Source organism: Aspergillus udagawae (genome assembly GCF_001078395.1).
Source record: "Aspergillus udagawae IFM 46973 DNA, scaffold_2, whole genome shotgun sequence".
Taxonomy (NCBI): domain Eukaryota; kingdom Fungi; phylum Ascomycota; class Eurotiomycetes; order Eurotiales; family Aspergillaceae; genus Aspergillus; species Aspergillus udagawae.
The window spans coordinates 3822062-3839527 of NW_025091265.1; the positions used below are offsets into that span (position 1 = coordinate 3822062).

General features: G+C 49.3%; 6 protein-coding genes across 6 annotated transcripts; 3 read left to right on the top strand and 3 right to left on the bottom strand.

Moving 5' to 3' along the window:
• Positions 1-155: 155 nt before the first annotated feature.
• Aud_003655 (uncharacterized protein) lies at positions 156-570 on the top strand (the record flags this gene model as incomplete). The annotated part of the gene is made up of 2 exons (XM_043288602.1): positions 156-195; positions 233-570. The coding sequence occupies 2 exons, from the start codon at positions 156-158 to the stop codon at positions 568-570; spliced, it is 378 nt and encodes a 125-aa protein (XP_043144537.1).
• Positions 571-3164: 2594 nt separating this feature from the next.
• Positions 3165-4328, top strand: Aud_003656 (cytochrome and DOMON domain-containing protein; the record flags this gene model as incomplete). The annotated part of the gene is made up of 1 exon (XM_043288603.1): positions 3165-4328. The coding sequence occupies one exon, from the start codon at positions 3165-3167 to the stop codon at positions 4326-4328; it is 1164 nt and encodes a 387-aa protein (XP_043144538.1).
• Positions 4329-4580: 252 nt separating this feature from the next.
• Positions 4581-5296, bottom strand: crmD (putative copper transporter crmD; the record flags this gene model as incomplete). Its single annotated transcript, XM_043288604.1, has 2 exons — positions 4581-4713; positions 4770-5296. 2 exons carry the CDS (start codon positions 5294-5296, stop codon positions 4581-4583), a joined length of 660 nt encoding a protein of 219 aa, XP_043144539.1.
• Positions 5297-8238: 2942 nt separating this feature from the next.
• On the bottom strand, positions 8239-10868 carry Aud_003658 (Hsp70 family protein; the record flags this gene model as incomplete). The annotated part of the gene is made up of 8 exons (XM_043288605.1): positions 8239-8525; positions 8630-8783; positions 8842-9052; positions 9111-9235; positions 9304-9403; positions 9477-9735; positions 9794-9908; positions 9996-10868. The coding sequence occupies 8 exons, from the start codon at positions 10866-10868 to the stop codon at positions 8239-8241; spliced, it is 2124 nt and encodes a 707-aa protein (XP_043144540.1).
• A 627-nt stretch (positions 10869-11495) lies between these two features.
• On the top strand, positions 11496-13648 carry Aud_003659 (uncharacterized protein; the record flags this gene model as incomplete). Its single annotated transcript, XM_043288606.1, has 3 exons — positions 11496-12041; positions 12100-12886; positions 13071-13648. The coding sequence occupies 3 exons, from the start codon at positions 11496-11498 to the stop codon at positions 13646-13648; spliced, it is 1911 nt and encodes a 636-aa protein (XP_043144541.1).
• A 105-nt stretch (positions 13649-13753) lies between these two features.
• Positions 13754-16288, bottom strand: Aud_003660 (uncharacterized protein; the record flags this gene model as incomplete). Its single annotated transcript, XM_043288607.1, has 4 exons — positions 13754-15166; positions 15225-15648; positions 15721-15864; positions 15939-16288. The coding sequence occupies 4 exons, from the start codon at positions 16286-16288 to the stop codon at positions 13754-13756; spliced, it is 2331 nt and encodes a 776-aa protein (XP_043144542.1).
• Positions 16289-17466: the final 1178 nt, after the last annotated feature.

Consider the following 17466-nt stretch of genomic DNA (forward strand, 5'->3'; position numbering starts at 1 on the left):
TTTCGGCCTTCTTGTCGGCGGCCGCAACCTACCCATTGCTGGTATCGAGATTGTCGTCGGACCTTGCCTCAATATTCTTCCGGTCAGGGTGAATACACAACCTGATTGGACGGTAGGGACACTTTTACGCCGGACTGAACCAGAAGACACAGTCTATGGACATTGGCACTGTTGACGTGCCTGAACTTTTTGCCCGTGCGACCTCTTGGCCGCCTGATACGATGTTCGGCAGTGGGATCCATTACCAGAATATCCCATCCTTTTTCGGCCGTTCCCTCATCAAGGACGTCCACTGCCGTCACCGGCGATGTGCCATTCCCGTTCGACTTTTCAGAAGCAGATGATGAGCGTATCAAAAGGGATAGCGATGATGCAACGGTAGGGATCGAGCTAGTTGCGGAGGTCAAGGAGAGAATGGGCGATTTGTGGCCGGATGAAGGCTTCATCGACCACGAGCGATACGATGCTTGCAACGCCGCCCTCAACGAAGTCAAAGGTCAGCTATTGGAACAATTGGCTGGAACTGATGAGGAAAGGGCTGAGTACGAACGCTATTGGCCATTCGAATGATCTCTATTATATCAAGACAATAGCATGACTGTGAGAAAACAGTAAAGAAACTATGGGCAACTGTTAAATGTACCTCATTTTACTGATAGAATATCCACCGTGAAAAAATAATATGGGGTATATACCACGTAGACAAGGCCTGCAGTAGAACTCTGCGAAGTCTAATCTCATGCTAAGTACTCCAACTCCTCCGGCTGTTCAATTCCCAGACACTCTCTCACAATGCCCAAATACCGGTCCACCCGCAAGGGCGATGAAGCCAGTAGTAGTGTTCTTATTATCTTGCAAAGTGGTTTCTAGTATTAGACTATGTCACTCATGCACCTAGTCAACCGAAGCCCTAGCAAGCTGCCACATATCTCATCGCCCAGTAGATAACTACTAACTGTTTAGAACCAGCGCAAGACCTGATACACTTGGTAACATGTTTCCATAAAATTACTGATTATGTACTTCATATGAGCCGCCAATTAGATAATTACACCTCTCCGTCTCCCAACAGCGGTAAAGTATCATGCTTACATAGCTTATAGACAGTCAAAGCAATATCGACGAGACCAACATCGAAATACAGCAGATATGTCCACTTTTGACGGCCGCCTCATTTGTCTTGTCAGAGGCAAATAAGGCTACCATGGCCCTCGGACTAGGATATAAGCATAGCTGCGAAAACAGACAGAAGCATGACGATACTCAGGGATGACCAAGCGCCAAATCTTGATCCCTCACTACTTGTCGGGGAGGGGCTTGGACTAGAAGTTGGACTTGAAGTCGTGGTCGCCGTTGAGCTGGTTGTAGCACTGGTGCCTGAACTGGTGCTAGTAGAGGTGCCAGTGGAAGAAGATGTCGCTTGCGAGCTGCTGCTGCTCGTCGTGGACCCAGTGCCTGGTTTTCCTACTGTGCCACCACCAACAGCAGCAGGTACCGTAGAATCTCCTGCATTTTGCGCAGCTGCCTTGAACGCATCAAGTGTATCTGGGTTATTGCGTCTACGGGCGAGATACGCAATCAGAACATGCTTACACCCTCAGCGTGTGATACTTACGGTGGATTGATGACCCCGACCATGCCAGCCTGGCAATGGCCAATCTGGCCACAGTAGAACCAGATAGGGTTGGTATCGTTAACAGTCAATGTGAAGACATCCGACTTTGGAAGCACAGTATCAGTACGATGCTTTCTAGGACTTTTGCAGAGACTCACTGATTCTCCATTTGTGGCGGGGAAAAACCCGCTGAAGAAACTCGACTGGCTAAGCGGGTGGCATGGTTTGGAAAAGGCAGCCTGGGCCACTGAATGGTTGCCCGGGTAGAAATGGAACTCGACTTTGCCTCCTGGGGAGACGGAAAGAGTATCTGGAACGAATGTGAAACCATGCTCCCCAACATCGACGGTGTGGACAGCACTCGAAGCTGAGGACGATGTGGTTGTTGCTGAGGATGATGTGGTGGTTGGTTTCTCAGTAGTACTACTACTTTGCCCACCATACTGGGCATAAATGAGAGGAAGCCAAGAGACGGCAAGGATGAGATTCAGCACCCGGGCCATTGTTCGTATGCACTATTTGAACTTGTCCTATGTAGTAGATGAGACTCTTCTCTTCTACGTATACGGTTCCAGTGCTGATTTATAACTTTGCAGTAACTAGTACGAGGTGTTCCCCGGGGAGGTAAGTCCTCTCATCATCCTCCAAAGTCCCTGAACATGCAGTTGCATCATGACTGGCGTGAAAGCCAAAAGTGAGAGTTATCCCAATGACAGTAGACTGGATGCTTCGCCACTTTACGTAGTCGCAGAACTCAGATCACAAAACACGAGCTACAGCCTCAATCACTGGAAGCAGTAAATTGGTGGGAGTATCCGGCTATTTTTGGGGCGGTGCTGTACCAATAACTTGGTAGGCCAACGTCACCCTTCAGTGTTAATAGGCTGGAATAAAAGGCGCTAGGACAAAGGTTCATTAAGCTTCCTATATAAGTAGGGTCATGCAGTGATGCTAGAACCTAGGGTAGCCAATGTGCTTGTCGCCACAGTGATGCTCAGCTCCAGACTATCCTAAACTCAATTGTCAATTGTAGTTGTTGTGATGGGATATATACGTTGACCGCATGTTGCATTTGTGGTTCCCTCCTTTCGACCATGGAACGGTGTGTTCTCGCCGGGATCTACATCAGCCCACCAGCAATTATCATCAGATGGAAAGTTACTTTATTAGCTCCTGTGACGTTTTCGTTAAGCTTTACAATACGATTATTCTCATACTGCCATGCTGTGCAGTGACCATCCAGATTCGATCTATCCAAACTTTAACATACAGAAGGTTTGCACTGCCCAGCTTACATTGCCCGGCTTCTGCATTATTTTCTGATGGAACTGAGCTTGACGGGAGATATTTGCCGTGCATGGAGCCCTTCAGAAATGGTCACTGCACTGGTGCATGAATGCAAAGCCATCACTAACCACATGTTCATACTGCTGGCTGAATCGACGCAAAATAAGCACTCTTCCAACTGGTGTTGTATTTTCCTATGCTCCTTCCGCTATCACCTATCCTCGCGGGTAGTCATTTAAATCTACTTCGGTAGTCGGATACAATGTTTATCGTATACTGTCTGTGCTGGTGGTTCATCGCCTGCAACCAAGCACTGGGCCAATTGCAGACTTTTACTCCAGCAGGAGAAAATGGAATAACATACAGCGTAAATGTCCCTGAATCAACTGCCGGCTCCGGCTCTGGGCCCATTTTCATTCAGATGCGATCCACTAAAGCAGTACAGTGGTTCGCATGGGGTCAAGGAGCCGTGATGCAAGGAGCCAATATATTCATCGTCTATGCGAGTGGGAGCAATATCACCGTCTCGCCACGGCTGGGGTTCGAGCACGTTGAGCCTCTTTACAACCCCCAGGCTCGATTCTCAATCCTCAATGGCAGTGGAATCAGCAATGGAATCATCACAGCAAATATACGGTGCGATAGCTGTATCACCTGGCCTGGTGGCCATGAGGATGTGACCAGCTCGTCCAGCCCCTGGATATGGGCTGTGAAGCAGGGTCCCATGCTAGGATCAGACAGTGTCTCGGCGACTATCACTATCCATGATCTCTCCGGTGTTGCAACCGTCAACATGAAGCAGGCAACCGGTGGCAGCTCTGAGAACCCGTTTCTCGGTGGATCAATGTCGTCAAATTCCAGCTCCGCGCAGGCCGGCCAAACCATCAACTCGTCGTCCGTCACGACGAAAAGAATCGTGCACGCTGTCTTCATGATCGTCGCTTTCGTTCTCCTCTTCCCCTTAATCGCCCTTGGAGTCCCTCTTTTCCCGTCCTCCAGGACAGTGGATATCCACGCCTGTCTGCAGCTCTGCACCCTTACGATAGTAATCGCAGGATTCGGCCTCGGAATCTCAATGGCCAAGAGCCTCCATCTCGTGAACTATTACCATCCCATTATTGGCATTGTAGTTGTTTCATCCCTAATCCTATTTCAGCCAGCGATGGGTCTCATCCAGCATTGGTATTTTCGCCGGTCGGGGAAGAAGAGTATCGCCGCCTATGTTCATCGGTGGTTGGGTCGTACGTTCATCACTCTGGGGATAATCAATGCGGGGCTTGGCTTTCGTCTCACGGGCATTGGGACTTCTATAGCTCCTACTGGGGCGGTGATTGCATATGGCGTCGTTGCTGGACTTGTCTGGGTTAGCTATGTGTTGATAATTAGCTTCCTCACTTACAGGGCGCGTCAATCTCGGAGCAAGTGACTAACACAACCTCTATGTGTATACTAACCTTACTAAGTTAATTAGGGATTTGAGCCCACTGGGCTAATGCAGTGGAAGTCCGGACGTTAGTTTCAACTTATTTGCTCCATTGCGAGAGTTTGAGCGGATTTGCGCATTTAATCCGCTCCTACGTCTTGGTGCAGGGATCCAAGTATGGACCTACATGAACATCATAACATATTGCTGGGACAGAATTTCTCTATTGAGTGCCAATCCTGGAGTCAACTGTGCCTAATCATGACACGCGCCATCTTGCCACCCTGATGAGGGCTGTGCATACCGTCCCAAGAACAGTTCGCCCACTATAATGCCTCCGACCACCGCGCAGAACACTCCCACATTGAACGTCATCACTGCCAGCATTCTAAACAAGTTCAGCAATAGGCATTGACAGCGTCGGAAAGGGTGCTATGCTCTTACAGTGCGTAGCCCACCAGAGCCCGAAGTCCCTCGAGTAGCGAGCTCGTTCCATCCCGTCGCCAACTCCAGCGTCTGTACGCGCTCCACCAACGACGCTCTGCCAGGGGACCCTGTGGCTCCTGAGTCAAGCTGGAGAAGAGTCCATCGCGTGTACGCTCGGGATTCGGTCCCAGGAACGGAGCCGACGGGAAAGACGCCTCGTGGTCGGAGTCGGTCTCGGCAACCGCCATGTATCGAGGCAGCGGACTCAGACGATCCTTAGGAATGGCATGTCGGGGTCGGCGCGCAGTGAGCAGCTGCAGCTTGGGCACGTCCCTCTCAACCGGTTCGGTGTGCTTCACGTCGAGCTGGAACTTTAGTACGCCCAGGAAGCGGTTGAACATGGCCAGGGCGAAGAGGAAGATCAACGTAAAGGTGTAGGAGGTTGCTGTGGTAGTCGTCCAACCGCGGAAGAAGAGTGTAATCTCGGTGTTGGCTTCGAAGACCGTTGACATGTCCATCCGCATGCTGTGGCCGCTCTGGTCCATCCTGTCGACATTGCACAATCTCAATCTAACGTGTAAGACCTGGTGACGGATGCTAGATATCACATTCTGCGGTTATAGATCGGCGTGCTAATTGACCCCAGCCCAATGATGATCCATCACGAGGCCCCAGTGAGCACTAGACCGACAGCCATGGGTGCGGCAGTTTGAGCAGATTCTTATGAAGGCAGAGCATAACCCACCCCGACGGCATCATGACTCTGCGAGCCCAATTGGAATGCAACTTTTTGATCAGATTCTGCCCTCCACTCTCTGCCGCGAGAAGATCATATAAAGCATTGTCTCTGAACTTGACCCCACTCAGACCTTCCCTCTACCAGAGCTCCGTCCGGTTGTCGAGACACTTTTGAACATGTACTGTACTACTATCTCTATTACAATAAATATAGTCATCTAGTCAGCCCTTAGTCGAGTGGCTTTCTGACTAGATCAGCACACATTTCCAATTTCTGGGCCTAGACCCACTTGGGGAGAAATGCGCGCATATCCTTGCACTCCACCTTGATATAGGACTGTATTATGCATAGATGTGGATTAGTGGACGTCGGCAAAATAAATCATCTGTCCAAGTGTCTTGATTCAGAGACGGACAAATGCGTATCTTTCAAGTTGCAGTTGCAGTTGTAGCGTAGGTTGTCTACAGGATTGCTTAGTATTGCTTCCACGTGGATGATGTTGTAATGGCGCCGTAAGTCACCTCAGCTTCGGTTTTCTACTGAATAAGATTGCGCGGATTTGAGCAGGATACTAAACCAAAATAGTCGCACGCTGCACTTGTCTACTACCACCAATCGAGCGCTTGGCTGGTCGACACCTATTATAGACAGAATGGATTTGATTAAGGACACTCTGTTTCTTTCCGGATATTCTAGATCTCACCTCGTCGCCGAGGCAAAAGATTTTATAAGTTCGTCTATTTGCGCCATGATATTGGCTGTTCTGATATCAATCGCGACCGCAATACTAATATACAATGGGGCAACCACTGGAAAGGACGTCAGCATCCAAACGACCGACAACATCGACGCCGCCTCCGACACGCCGAGTCTGGAGGAAAGAATGAGAGGGAAATCATTGAGCATCCCAATGAGATCACATAAGATACCGAAATAGCCACGACCCTAGTATGGTCCAAGATCGCCTTGTATGCCACATATGCCTGGTGAGTAAGTCATAGAATCCAACCTTCTACCAGGAAAGACTAGAAGCATACAAAGGAGAGAGGATAGCAGCCAGTTAACGGATACCGTTGTATTGGATCTGGGTTTTTTTTCTTTGTTCTCGCCCTGCAATCTTCCATTAGCAACAATATGATCTATGACGCTTATGCAGGCTTCTCATTGGCTCCAAGTCTCCCAGGCTAATATCCTCTCAGCTATCATCGGTGGAGTGCTACAGCTGCCTATCGCCAAAACGCTCACCCTCTTGAAGCCAGGCCGACGGCTCTCCTTTTTGTCGGTGTCTTCATCCTCGGGATTATCGTGATCGCCTCTTGTAATGGTCCCAATGGCTTCGCAGCTAGATCCGCCAGACCAAACACTCAAGAAGATGCCTGCATTTTAGCGCGCCGCTGATGTGCTAGGCGCCGTGTCTGGGAGCTTTGGCAGGCGATCGGCTACGCCGTTGCCGTGGCCATCTACTCCAACACCTTCCCGCAGGATCTGTTCCGTTTGCTTCTAGATGACACAGAGACCGACTACACTGCTATTTAGCTTGGTGGTTCGACTGCGCAAGTCGTGTACCCGCCTGGCAGTGCGGCCAGGAACGCGATCAATCATGCTTGGAAGGAGAGTCGGAAATACGAAAGTATCACGGCCGGCCACTGTTATTGTGTTGCATTCCCGGCTATTGCTATGTGGATGAACTACAATGTTGACAGGAAGCAGGTCAAGGGAACGGTTATCTAGTTCTGTCAAGGTCTGTTCAATTGTTGTAATGTGCGATCATAACTGCCCATGGCTACCTAGATACATACTATCTGATTGAAACTTATCTCCGGTACCTACTATCGCTGCCTGTCCGAATCGTCTCCTTAAGCTGTCTATGGGGTACTCTGGTCTGAAATGATCAAGCAGGTCTACTAAAGAGGTACTGCAGTCAAAACACTCATTGTTAGAACATAGGGCGTGGGTGGTTCTATGGCGCGTCCTATATGCGTGCCGCAACATAGGGCTACTACTAATCATGAAAGGGCTATATTGCAGTCTTTTTGATGTAATGACTCAGTGAGTATTTAAACTGCACGTCAGAATGCTACATAGACGCAGGCTGTTGCCAGTCCAGCTTAATAGTCAGAAAGGGAGACTCTCTCCCACAATTTGACCTAATCCTATAATGTCAGTTGACCTTCTGGATTCCATATTAATCTCAAGGTGAACGCGGAAATAGGAGAGAGGCTAGTCATTCGCGGTCGAGGTATTATTCATCTAAGTCAACCATTCTTTCCTGTGTACCATTTAACTCCGTCAATAGTTGTCGGCCAAGACGGCCTTGTTGCCGAAATATTAGAGGTCCCAGGGTAGAACGGCGCCCTCCTCACAGGTATGTCATGTGGTAGTGTATTCGATATTACCCATCACTGGATTGAGCCTCAGGACCTGGACTTCTTCGTTACTTTGGACCCCATTCTAGTGCATACTTAGCAGTTGCTGCATGTCAGGGTCCTGAGGGATGTCTCGTCCACCGGTCCGCCGACCACTCAATCTCGCTAGGTGCTGGCCACATCGAAGAGAAAAGGGTGAAGGCTACTCCGCTACGCTATTATAAGATGGCTTGGGATGTGCTATTTTGTTTATAGAGAGCTTTCGGTGAGCTTTGGTGGGATAGAGCAAACATCCGGAACGTGTGTGGTGCCATTGAGTACATTGAGGTAGGTCCTGAACAGTCTAAAAAGATGACTATTGAATTGCTCCAGACCGCATCAGTCAGTCACTAAGATACTCCTCTTCGTCCTCTTCCGACTCATCCTCAGATTCGAGACTGGCAAAGGCCGCGGCAATATTGATTTGCTTCTCTGCGAGAACTTGTTCTCCTTGGCCATTATCCCAGCGCGCCTCATATTTTATATTGTAACCATCGACGATCATGACAAGGTCATATTCAACGCGGTAATGGCGTCTGCCAAGCAAATTATCCGGTTTGACTGGCTTGATGTGGCCCTCGGTACGCAAGAAAGTCATATCAACTTCTATCTGGCCCGCCACTTTAGCCCCTAGTAAAGAAACTCAAAGATCAGCAATAAGGCATTCCCATCGTTATCAAACGGCGAAAAAGGAGGGGAAGGTATGTAGGGAAGGTGTGAAGGCCGCTTTCTACCTTTATTGTTTTTGTGGCGTCGCCTGTAATGGCTCTCGTGACGCCTGTCCGAGACATACAGAAGTTGGTTGCACTTAAACCTCTGCTTTGTGTTCACTGGGAATGTGAACATGGTTCGAAACCTGAATTCCCTAAACGGCGGTACTTCATCTCCCTATAGGCGTGAACCGTGTCAGCCAATGATAGTCTTAGCCCGCTCTCCGTTGCCATACCTTCTTCAAAACCCAACATATGGTATTCTTCACGTATAAGTCTCCGTCATTCGGATCAGCCTGCTTAGGTCTGCTTGAGCCATGAGCCTCAATAGCATCAGGCTCCCAGGGCTCGGTGCGCAGGTAACCGTAGCTTGATTGGATAATCCTAACCGGACCTAGTTCTCGGTTGAGAGCCCGGAGAACCGCACCAGAAGCAACCGCAGTGTCGCTGTGGCATTTGGGACAATTAGTCTCTGGTTTGCCGTAAGCATTCAAGATGAACTCACCGGATGTTAGGGCGCAAGAGCCCTACAGGTGAACCGACAATCGAGGTTGACCTCGTGTCCAAGATCCCCCGAAGATAGTGATGCAGGGAAGGCGACGCAGCAAACCCCCCAATGAGTAAGACTTTCTAGGCCGGTTGTGAATAGCCTGGAAAACTGGCTAGAAGGCAAATTTCAGAGCAATGCTCAGGCGTACCTTAACGATGATCCCACTTCTGCGGGCTGACTCGAGCTGTCTAAGCATGAGCTGGGCGACGCCCTCCAAACAAGGACGGAAAATATCTTTGAAATCGTTCCTGGAGTCCAGGCCGTCAGAGTTCCAGCGTCATAATTTATAATCTGAGCGGCCCTTGGCCCAAGATTACTTACCTATCCAGTTTCATTCGGTGATCTTTGAACTTCTTTTCTGGATTCGCCTTGAGCCCTTGTATGAAGAACTCGTAGCCTGTGTAATTGTTATCCGTAATATCGCAATTCCTTTTGACTTTGGTTTCAAATTCCCATACTTGGAATGCAATGATTCCCTCCATGGTTATCGTGGGAGAAGTGAGGTAGGTTTCATCCCTTAATCTGTTTTGCAACATCCCTTCAAATCGTTCATTCAAATAACTAGAGCCACATAGAGCACCTAAGGTGATGTAGGATCTTCAGCGGCCTGGTTCGTCAATGTAAGACTTACAACGCACCTTCCGGTTTCACCGCCTCCCTTTCCAACTGCAGAGGTTCAGTGTTTCTCAATTTATATATCACGGCGTCGACAGTCCCGCCCCCGGCGTCAAGAATCATGAAAGAGTCTCCGGCCTATTGTACTTGTGCATTTTGCCCCATCAGGGAAAATGGAGTTAGACAATCTGGGTGAATGTTGGCATTATAACGGGGTTATGCTACCTTAACCTCTCGAGTGGATGCCAAAACATGGGCAGCAGCAGCCTCTGGCTCGGAGACGATGTAGAGATTCTCCACACTGTTTGATATGGTTCGACCGAAGAGCGATCGACGACTGGCTTCAATTAATGCATCTTGCATTTTTCTCACTGCCCGTCTTCGCCAGACTACCGGAACACAGAGCACCCATTCGACTGAGTCTCTGTCATTGAAACCATGCGATTTGATGAGTTGAGCTTTGGTATGCGTAAGCAAGTGCCTTAAGAAGTCAACGATTAAATCGAGGCTGCTGGTGATAATCTTTAATGCCTCCAGTTCCTTTGCAGTAATCTGGAGTTGTTCGCGGAGCTCCCTAGTGAAATCAGTCTTGTCCAACAGCAACTTGGAACGGGTGATTCTCCGCAAGTTGCTGCGATCTGCATCCGGTGTTTTGAAATGTTCAGGTACGGAGAACCCCCAACGAACGATTTGATCCGTATCGATAGGGGCGGTTGTTATGGCAGCGTCAAGATCCATCATCTCACCAGAACCCGCTTGAGAGGGTCTGGGTCTAAGAGGATAGCACGTTTCCGTGGGCACTTCCATTGTTAACCCTCGCACACTCTCACCTGCATCGTCGTAGTCCGAAATGCATGAAATCTGGTGGATATCTACAAATGTTCTCTCATCGCCCGGTCTAAGGACTGTGTACGCCACTGCGGAGAACGTTGTTCCAAAATCCACCGCAACTATGAACTGTCTGGGCGGCTGTCCCTCATTCCCATCGTCTGTACCGTTTGCCGCTGGCAACTCAGCACGGGTTGATGATTGATTGATTGACTCAATGACGTCGTCTAAAGAATCGTTCGAGAAAGCCGGTACGAACGTGGGACGCATGGTTGCGGAAGACGAAATCTGGATATTCGTTTTCCTGATCAGTGCTAGGTTCAAGGATGAGGGTGAGGGAGAAATTCTTTTGGCACAGGGAAGCATATAACTGACTCTGTACCGGCAAGGTCTCTGCAGAGCTGAGTGAGCGGAAGGTACTAGATTCGGTCAGAATCTCTCAAGCAACAAGGCTGAGTGAACTGAAACAGAGAACAAAAATCCCTCACCCTGCCCTTCGATAGCCCATCGAGCTTCTCCTAGCAGGGACTACGAAGAAGGCTCTCAAAACGAAGCGCAGCTGAACAATGTCACCTAGCCAGAAATCCGTCGTTTTGAACTTCTTCTTTCAACGTGGACGGCGCGAACATTCTCTGTTTTAATTGGAGGTACTAGCAATGCTAAATTTGGTTATTCACGCAAGGGGCATTGGCGCGTGTATCAGACGCCTGACCAGCAATGGAGCCTGGGCCGATTGGGCGGAAGGTAAATTGCGGCGCAGTGAAGTTGCATATGGTCGCTGCTCCGCCTTGCACTTGCGTACTCTTTCCTTTTTTAACATCTCACTGGAGCCATTGTCCTTTTCTTTTTGCTTGTACACATATCATCTGCTCACCTGAGCGGACTGATTGACCCGGTATGGCGCGATCTAAACGAGTCCATAATGCGGAGCCCGCGAACTGGAACACCGACGAGGAGAACGAGCTTTTGGCGTGGCTCGACTACAATTTGGAGAAGAGTTCGGATGGCTTTGCGGCCTTCAGGGATTCAGTTTCCGAGCACCTTCGCAGAGTGTGCAATGCCAGCTACACCTATGAGCAGTGTCGGAGGAAATTGTATATGTTGTGGAGGAATTACGGAGACGACAGCGCCCAAAAGGTCGCCGTATTGCACGAGCATGGATCCGAGACTCTGACTCTCCTGCCGACGGAGCGAAAGGACTCTATCTTGGCCAGAGTAATTGTGCTCAGGGAAAGGGACCTGAATTTTCCCCGACGTCTGAGGAGTGTATCTCGAAACAGTGCAACTCCATCGCAGCATCAGGGGGATAATCGACAGACAACTTCTGCGACCCGGCAACGGCCACAGCTACAAGTTCCCTCCGTTGTAATTTCATCAAGTCGACTTCCTGAAGCCAAGCGGCCCCTGAGACAGGGCAGGAAGAGAAAACGTCTTTCTAAACAGGTATGGATCCGGCAGATACGGCGGAGATCAAGAGCTAAGCTTGTTCAACTACGAAAAGGTTCCAATCAGAGCTTCAAGCCAGGAATCACAGGAAGATGGCGAGGCCAGAAGCAAAAAAGAAACTGACCCAGACGATACGGATACAATGGATAACATGCCAGACGTGGATATCATCCTAGCGCGAGCGCGCGTACCTAGCACAAGGAACGGCAGTGATCAAACAACAGCAACAAATCCTCGGACCACAGAGGTATTGGAAACTCTAAAGTCCGAGCTCGCAGCACTCCAAGAGCAAGTGCGAGTACTGGGTGAGCTGCAAAATGATACTCGATCTTTTATAGTCTTCTTGCATATGCGTTTGCGCGAAGCTGTCGAACGCGACGAAGTGGCTCAAGCTCGTATACACAGCCTTGAGCGGGCAGAGGGGGCGCGAGCCAATGGTAAGTCACTCGTCTCGGAAATGGCGAATCTGGGAGATAGGATCGCATACTTGCAGAGGAAATTGGACATAGCCAGAGATGTGGGAAGGTTTACTCAGCTCTCGTCAACAGGCGAGATACGACCTTGGAACCGAAAATGGATCGACGAGACAATGGACGATATCGATTTCTACATGAAGCAGCTACTCTTAGATCACGATAACATTGACCACTTTGAGGCCCCGAACCTCGACAAGGACGCGGACCTTACCGGACTTATTCGAATAATATTGGGGCTGACCCCACAGGAGCGGGTATCCACAGAGAAAATGCGAATTCAGCTGTCCAAATTAAGTTTGCAGTCAGTTGTACGTGCTTTGACTGCGGCCACTCTCTGCAGATGGGTCTTTCATGCTGAGCTTCCCGGTATGAGTCTGACAGACTCAGTGCTCTTGAATGAGTACAGGAGCCATCTAAAAACAATAAGTGCACTATCCTTGATCTTCCTCTTGCCTTCCCTCTATTCTGGCTTACTGCTACGGCCCTTCTCTGTCTCCCCCTTTGGCAACGGATTCCTTTTTTGATATAAACAATGCTAACAAGGCGCTAGATGGAGAGGTTGCCCTTCGGAACCTGGATTTTGCCGCGCATCAATCACTTTTCAAAAGTCCGCTGTTCCAAGACAACATACTTCCTCGACAAGCCGAGTCACTCGCCTGTCGGCTGTCGAAGCTCCTTTCTCGGCTTTTCCGGAACGACGAAAGCGTAGCGGTGCATTCCGCAGGATCGTACGGAGTTCCTTCAGCTGATCGTTTCTACACTTGGGGCGTTGATGAGCGCATCTGGATGAGCACCCGATATAAAATGATCAAAATATTTCAACTTGCTCTCGAAATCAAGTATAAGTCCATGCTGAGCACGTACCAATTCGAGGCGGTCCTTTACCCCCCTCGGACGCCCTTCCTAGCAGAGCAGACGAAGCCAGAGACGGTGCAGGGCAGCGATATGACAACATATGCCTCTACCACGCATGATCTAGAGGTTAAACTCTGCTTACTGCCGTCTCTATATTTGTGGAGGTCTGATCGTATGCGAGTGGACAGCAATACGTTTGTGCAACGTCATCCTTCTGATCGAGACGAATGTGAACGACTTACAAAAGCGGTCGTGGTTGCAGAGCCACGATGAACATTTCTATATATGACATGCTTACTCTCAATAATTCAGCTTATATTTGTTAGACTTGCGACGGGAGATTGTTGCTTGAGGCGTTCTTTAGCGGGCAGTATTGCCTTAGTCAATGAACCATGGTGCATCATCTGGTAGTCGACCTGATAGTATCTGTATCCAGCGTGAAATACCAATCTCATCACGATGTGATAATGGGTTCGCCTGCTTTCCCTTTTCCGACCCTGTAATGTATATATTCGGCTTCGGAACTTCGCAGACGAGCGATAACTTAAGACCTAGTTCAAATGGATTCGTAAAAGATGTGCCATCCAGCACCATGAGGCAGAACCCTGGCGACTCTGTGGTCCAAAAAAGAGGCTTTTTGATCAGAATAGCACCTGTACGGTCCAAACCTTCAGTCGAGCCATATAGACTCTTAAGTTCAATGGGTACGCTGGAACCGCATGCAATCGCCTCATGTTTCACCGAGGTTGGGTTGCCTGCCTGCTTTAACGCGATTTTCTTTTCAAAATTGAACATCAAGTTCTCTTCAGTCAGACCGCGCAAGGTCCAACATGAATTGGTCTCCGTGGCTTCAGATACATTTGTAACCAAACGAAGATACGCTGCTGAAAGAGCAGCGGCCAGCGAATCGCTCCCCGAGAAGCGACGGAGCGCACGCACTCCGTCTGTGTCAACGGTAATGTCCGGAATATTGCCTAGGTGTGGCGTGACGAGGTTCCTCCCGGTGGCCACAAGCGCCAGTGTGCGAAGGGCGAATCGAGATGCTACGATGCAATGGATCTCTCTAACCACTTGCCAGTCCTCGCGGAGATAGGTACTGAATAGAACCCGAGCACGGACAGGATGATCGGCAAGAGCATTTGGGGAGTGCGGCCGGTCAGTCCACATCGCCTCTAGTTGGTAGATGGCGTTCATGGTGACTGTGACGCTTTCCACATCGTCCATCAACTGCAACAGCACGGAACAAGTGTCGTGTAAACTCGAGCTCGACTCACCCAGCGATTCTAGCGCCTTTTGAATCTGGGACGCATCTTCCGGGATAGATAATATGTGGAAAGAGAAATGAACCATGTCTGAGTGACGAATGGTGGCATGTTGTCTCCAAGGAGGCAGATGACTACTGCTTTGTGAGTATCGTAAATATGGGTGAGGTTCCTCATGAAATACAATATCAGAACGGCCTTCGAGGTCTTCCGATCGAAGATCGGCAAAGCCATTGACTTGCGAATCTCTCGGGGCCGGGTCTAGAGACAAACTATGAGTCCGTCTGGTGATAGACCGGAGACTTGTTAGCGTCGCAGTATCTGACCTCGGGTCAGCGCGAGGCGGGCACTCTGGGTAAATAGACGCAGGCGTCTCGTCCCGCCAAACGTCATCGCGGCCACTGAGACAGCGGAGGATGTTTGGCCGAAAGATATCCCGCGCCCAATCACATATGTGATCGACAATAAGCAACATCTGCAGGGCATCATCAAGTGAAAGCATGCATCCGTGCCATAAGTCGATGATTCTCTGCAGCACCATCCAATCAGTTCAAGCACCAAATAGTCCATGGATCGTAGGCACGAACATATCTTGTCCCATCGACAATGCACGCATACACTCGCCATTCATCCCCTTGGTTAGCCATGAACCATACCAACGGACTGATGGAAACCTGGTTCACTTGTTGTAGATCTTGCTGGAGCTTCAGCAACGTTCTCAGAGGGAATGCGCTCTGTCGTTCAACCGACTCAAACCCGGGGCTGCCTTTCTCCGATTTCGCTTCAATTAGAACAAAGGGATATGACACAAGGCCATCCGTAAAGGGGCTGTGTCTCAGCGACTGAGATCTGGGTAGCAGTTGTTTCAGGCTGGCGGTATGCTCCAGGCCGATGATGCGATCCGGTTTTCGCGGGGAAACACCTTGTTCAAGGAGTCGGCGATCCTCACTGTGATATAGGAAGAGTGTTCCCGACCGATCTGAAAACAAATGATTAGAACCTGCATCATGACTGCTGGCTGTTAGTGTCGACATCATTATCCCTCCCCCTATGATATCAATAGGATCCCGGCCAGTTACGTACATATCAACTAACATCCTCTCCTCGTTGCTGCAAGTGCATGGTAACCTTTTCGCGCGTCTTTCCCGTAAATCTTCAGCTGCTACGGCCCACTCGGTTTGCACAGCCTGGAAGTCCGCTTCCCAGAACCGCTTGCGGCATTTCCGACTGGGTCATCCACCCTTAGCCACGCCTCGTACGAGCAACAGACAAAGTCACAGGCTATTCCTGGGTTCACTCACCATACAACCTCAGCCTTGAACCTGGAGGTAATAAAATTCTCGGTCGACGACCTCCATGTGTCTTCATTGACCCGTTGCCTACGACACCGATACGCCTCGCTACGGAGCTTGGCGGCCTCTTGCTTGATATGCATAACGGTGGACAAGACCGTCAATCGGTGATCTAATCTGCTGTCTCTCCCATAATCATCATAGGTCACTTGTTTAATCTGGCGGACCTTGGCAAAGTTCTCTCTGTACTGAATAGGCCAGTCACGCGGAAGTAAGGGACCATCAAAAGAGATCCCATATTCATCCATCAGGCGCTGCTGTTCCTCAGGTCGGAGAGATTTCTTTCCGCGAGACGCCATTGTTTAAGATACCGTGTTGATAGAGATGTGTTCTCGCCGTTTTGCTGCCTTTGGTCTCCTGTATGCAGCTAGGAAGCGCAACGAGCCGATTTATCACCTGGTCGAATTAGCACTCACGTGACCAACCAGGCTGAGGCAGAGTGCGCCTGAAACAGGGCAGACATCGCACAGGCTAACTAGATTAGAGGCAAAAAAGCAAGTCGGCCGCTAATTGTGCTTGGAGCGATCAGAGATGAGTATGAAACAAGAAGAGTCCCATCAGGGTTATCCATGGATCTCTTTCCACCTGGTTCGGCTTTAGTCTGTCCATAAAGAAATTGTGACTGGGGAAATGTGATCCATGATCTTAAAAGACATCTTCCTGCTTTGGTTATTTCAATAACATGAATAAACTATCTAGAAGCTGCATGGTGAGCGTCAGTTAGGGAAGCATGTTTGCTGTGCGATATGCAGAAAAAAAGGATGTCTTGAGGAACAGCGTCATGTACAGTGCTTGATAATTCTTTTAGCTTACATTAAGCATAGTAATTCGCCAAGTATGGTTCATTAGACGAGGATTGGTGGCATTCTTTAGGATCTCTGGCATATGGTTCCAAGGATCCTGTTCCAATGTGAACATAGTAAGCTTAAGTGCCTCCATTAATTCACTTGAACAGGATTCAAAATAGCATGACATATAATGAGCATGAAAAGCATTGGCATTAGGAAACGCATAATAGCCCTCGCCGTCAACGGCATCACCAGGGTATCTCATTTCCTGTGAGGCTTCAATGGGACCGTTAGCCTGACCCTCCTGGGTAGTAATTTGTTACTTGGATAATACTCACGTTGCCAGGCCTTCCACCAAATCTCATCAAATGCCTCCATGTCCCGCCACCGTTCCCCCTTCTGTTCAAATTTCCGAGCACGTATCTGCTCCTCTGTCCGATCTAGCTGAGGAAGTGCTTTTATTGCTTCTACCAGCTTTAGAATAGCAGGCTGATACTGCGGCATCTCAATACCAGTATCCCATAATAACCATGAAATGCGCTCGCCTTTATCAACACTATCACCCTGGCGGGTTTCATGGCAAAGGGACATTAAACGCCGAGCAGCGTCATCAGCTTTAAATTCATGAGAAGTCCCATAGCACTCGACGAATTTCCTAAGCACCTGGATCTCCTCTAATGTTGGTTGGG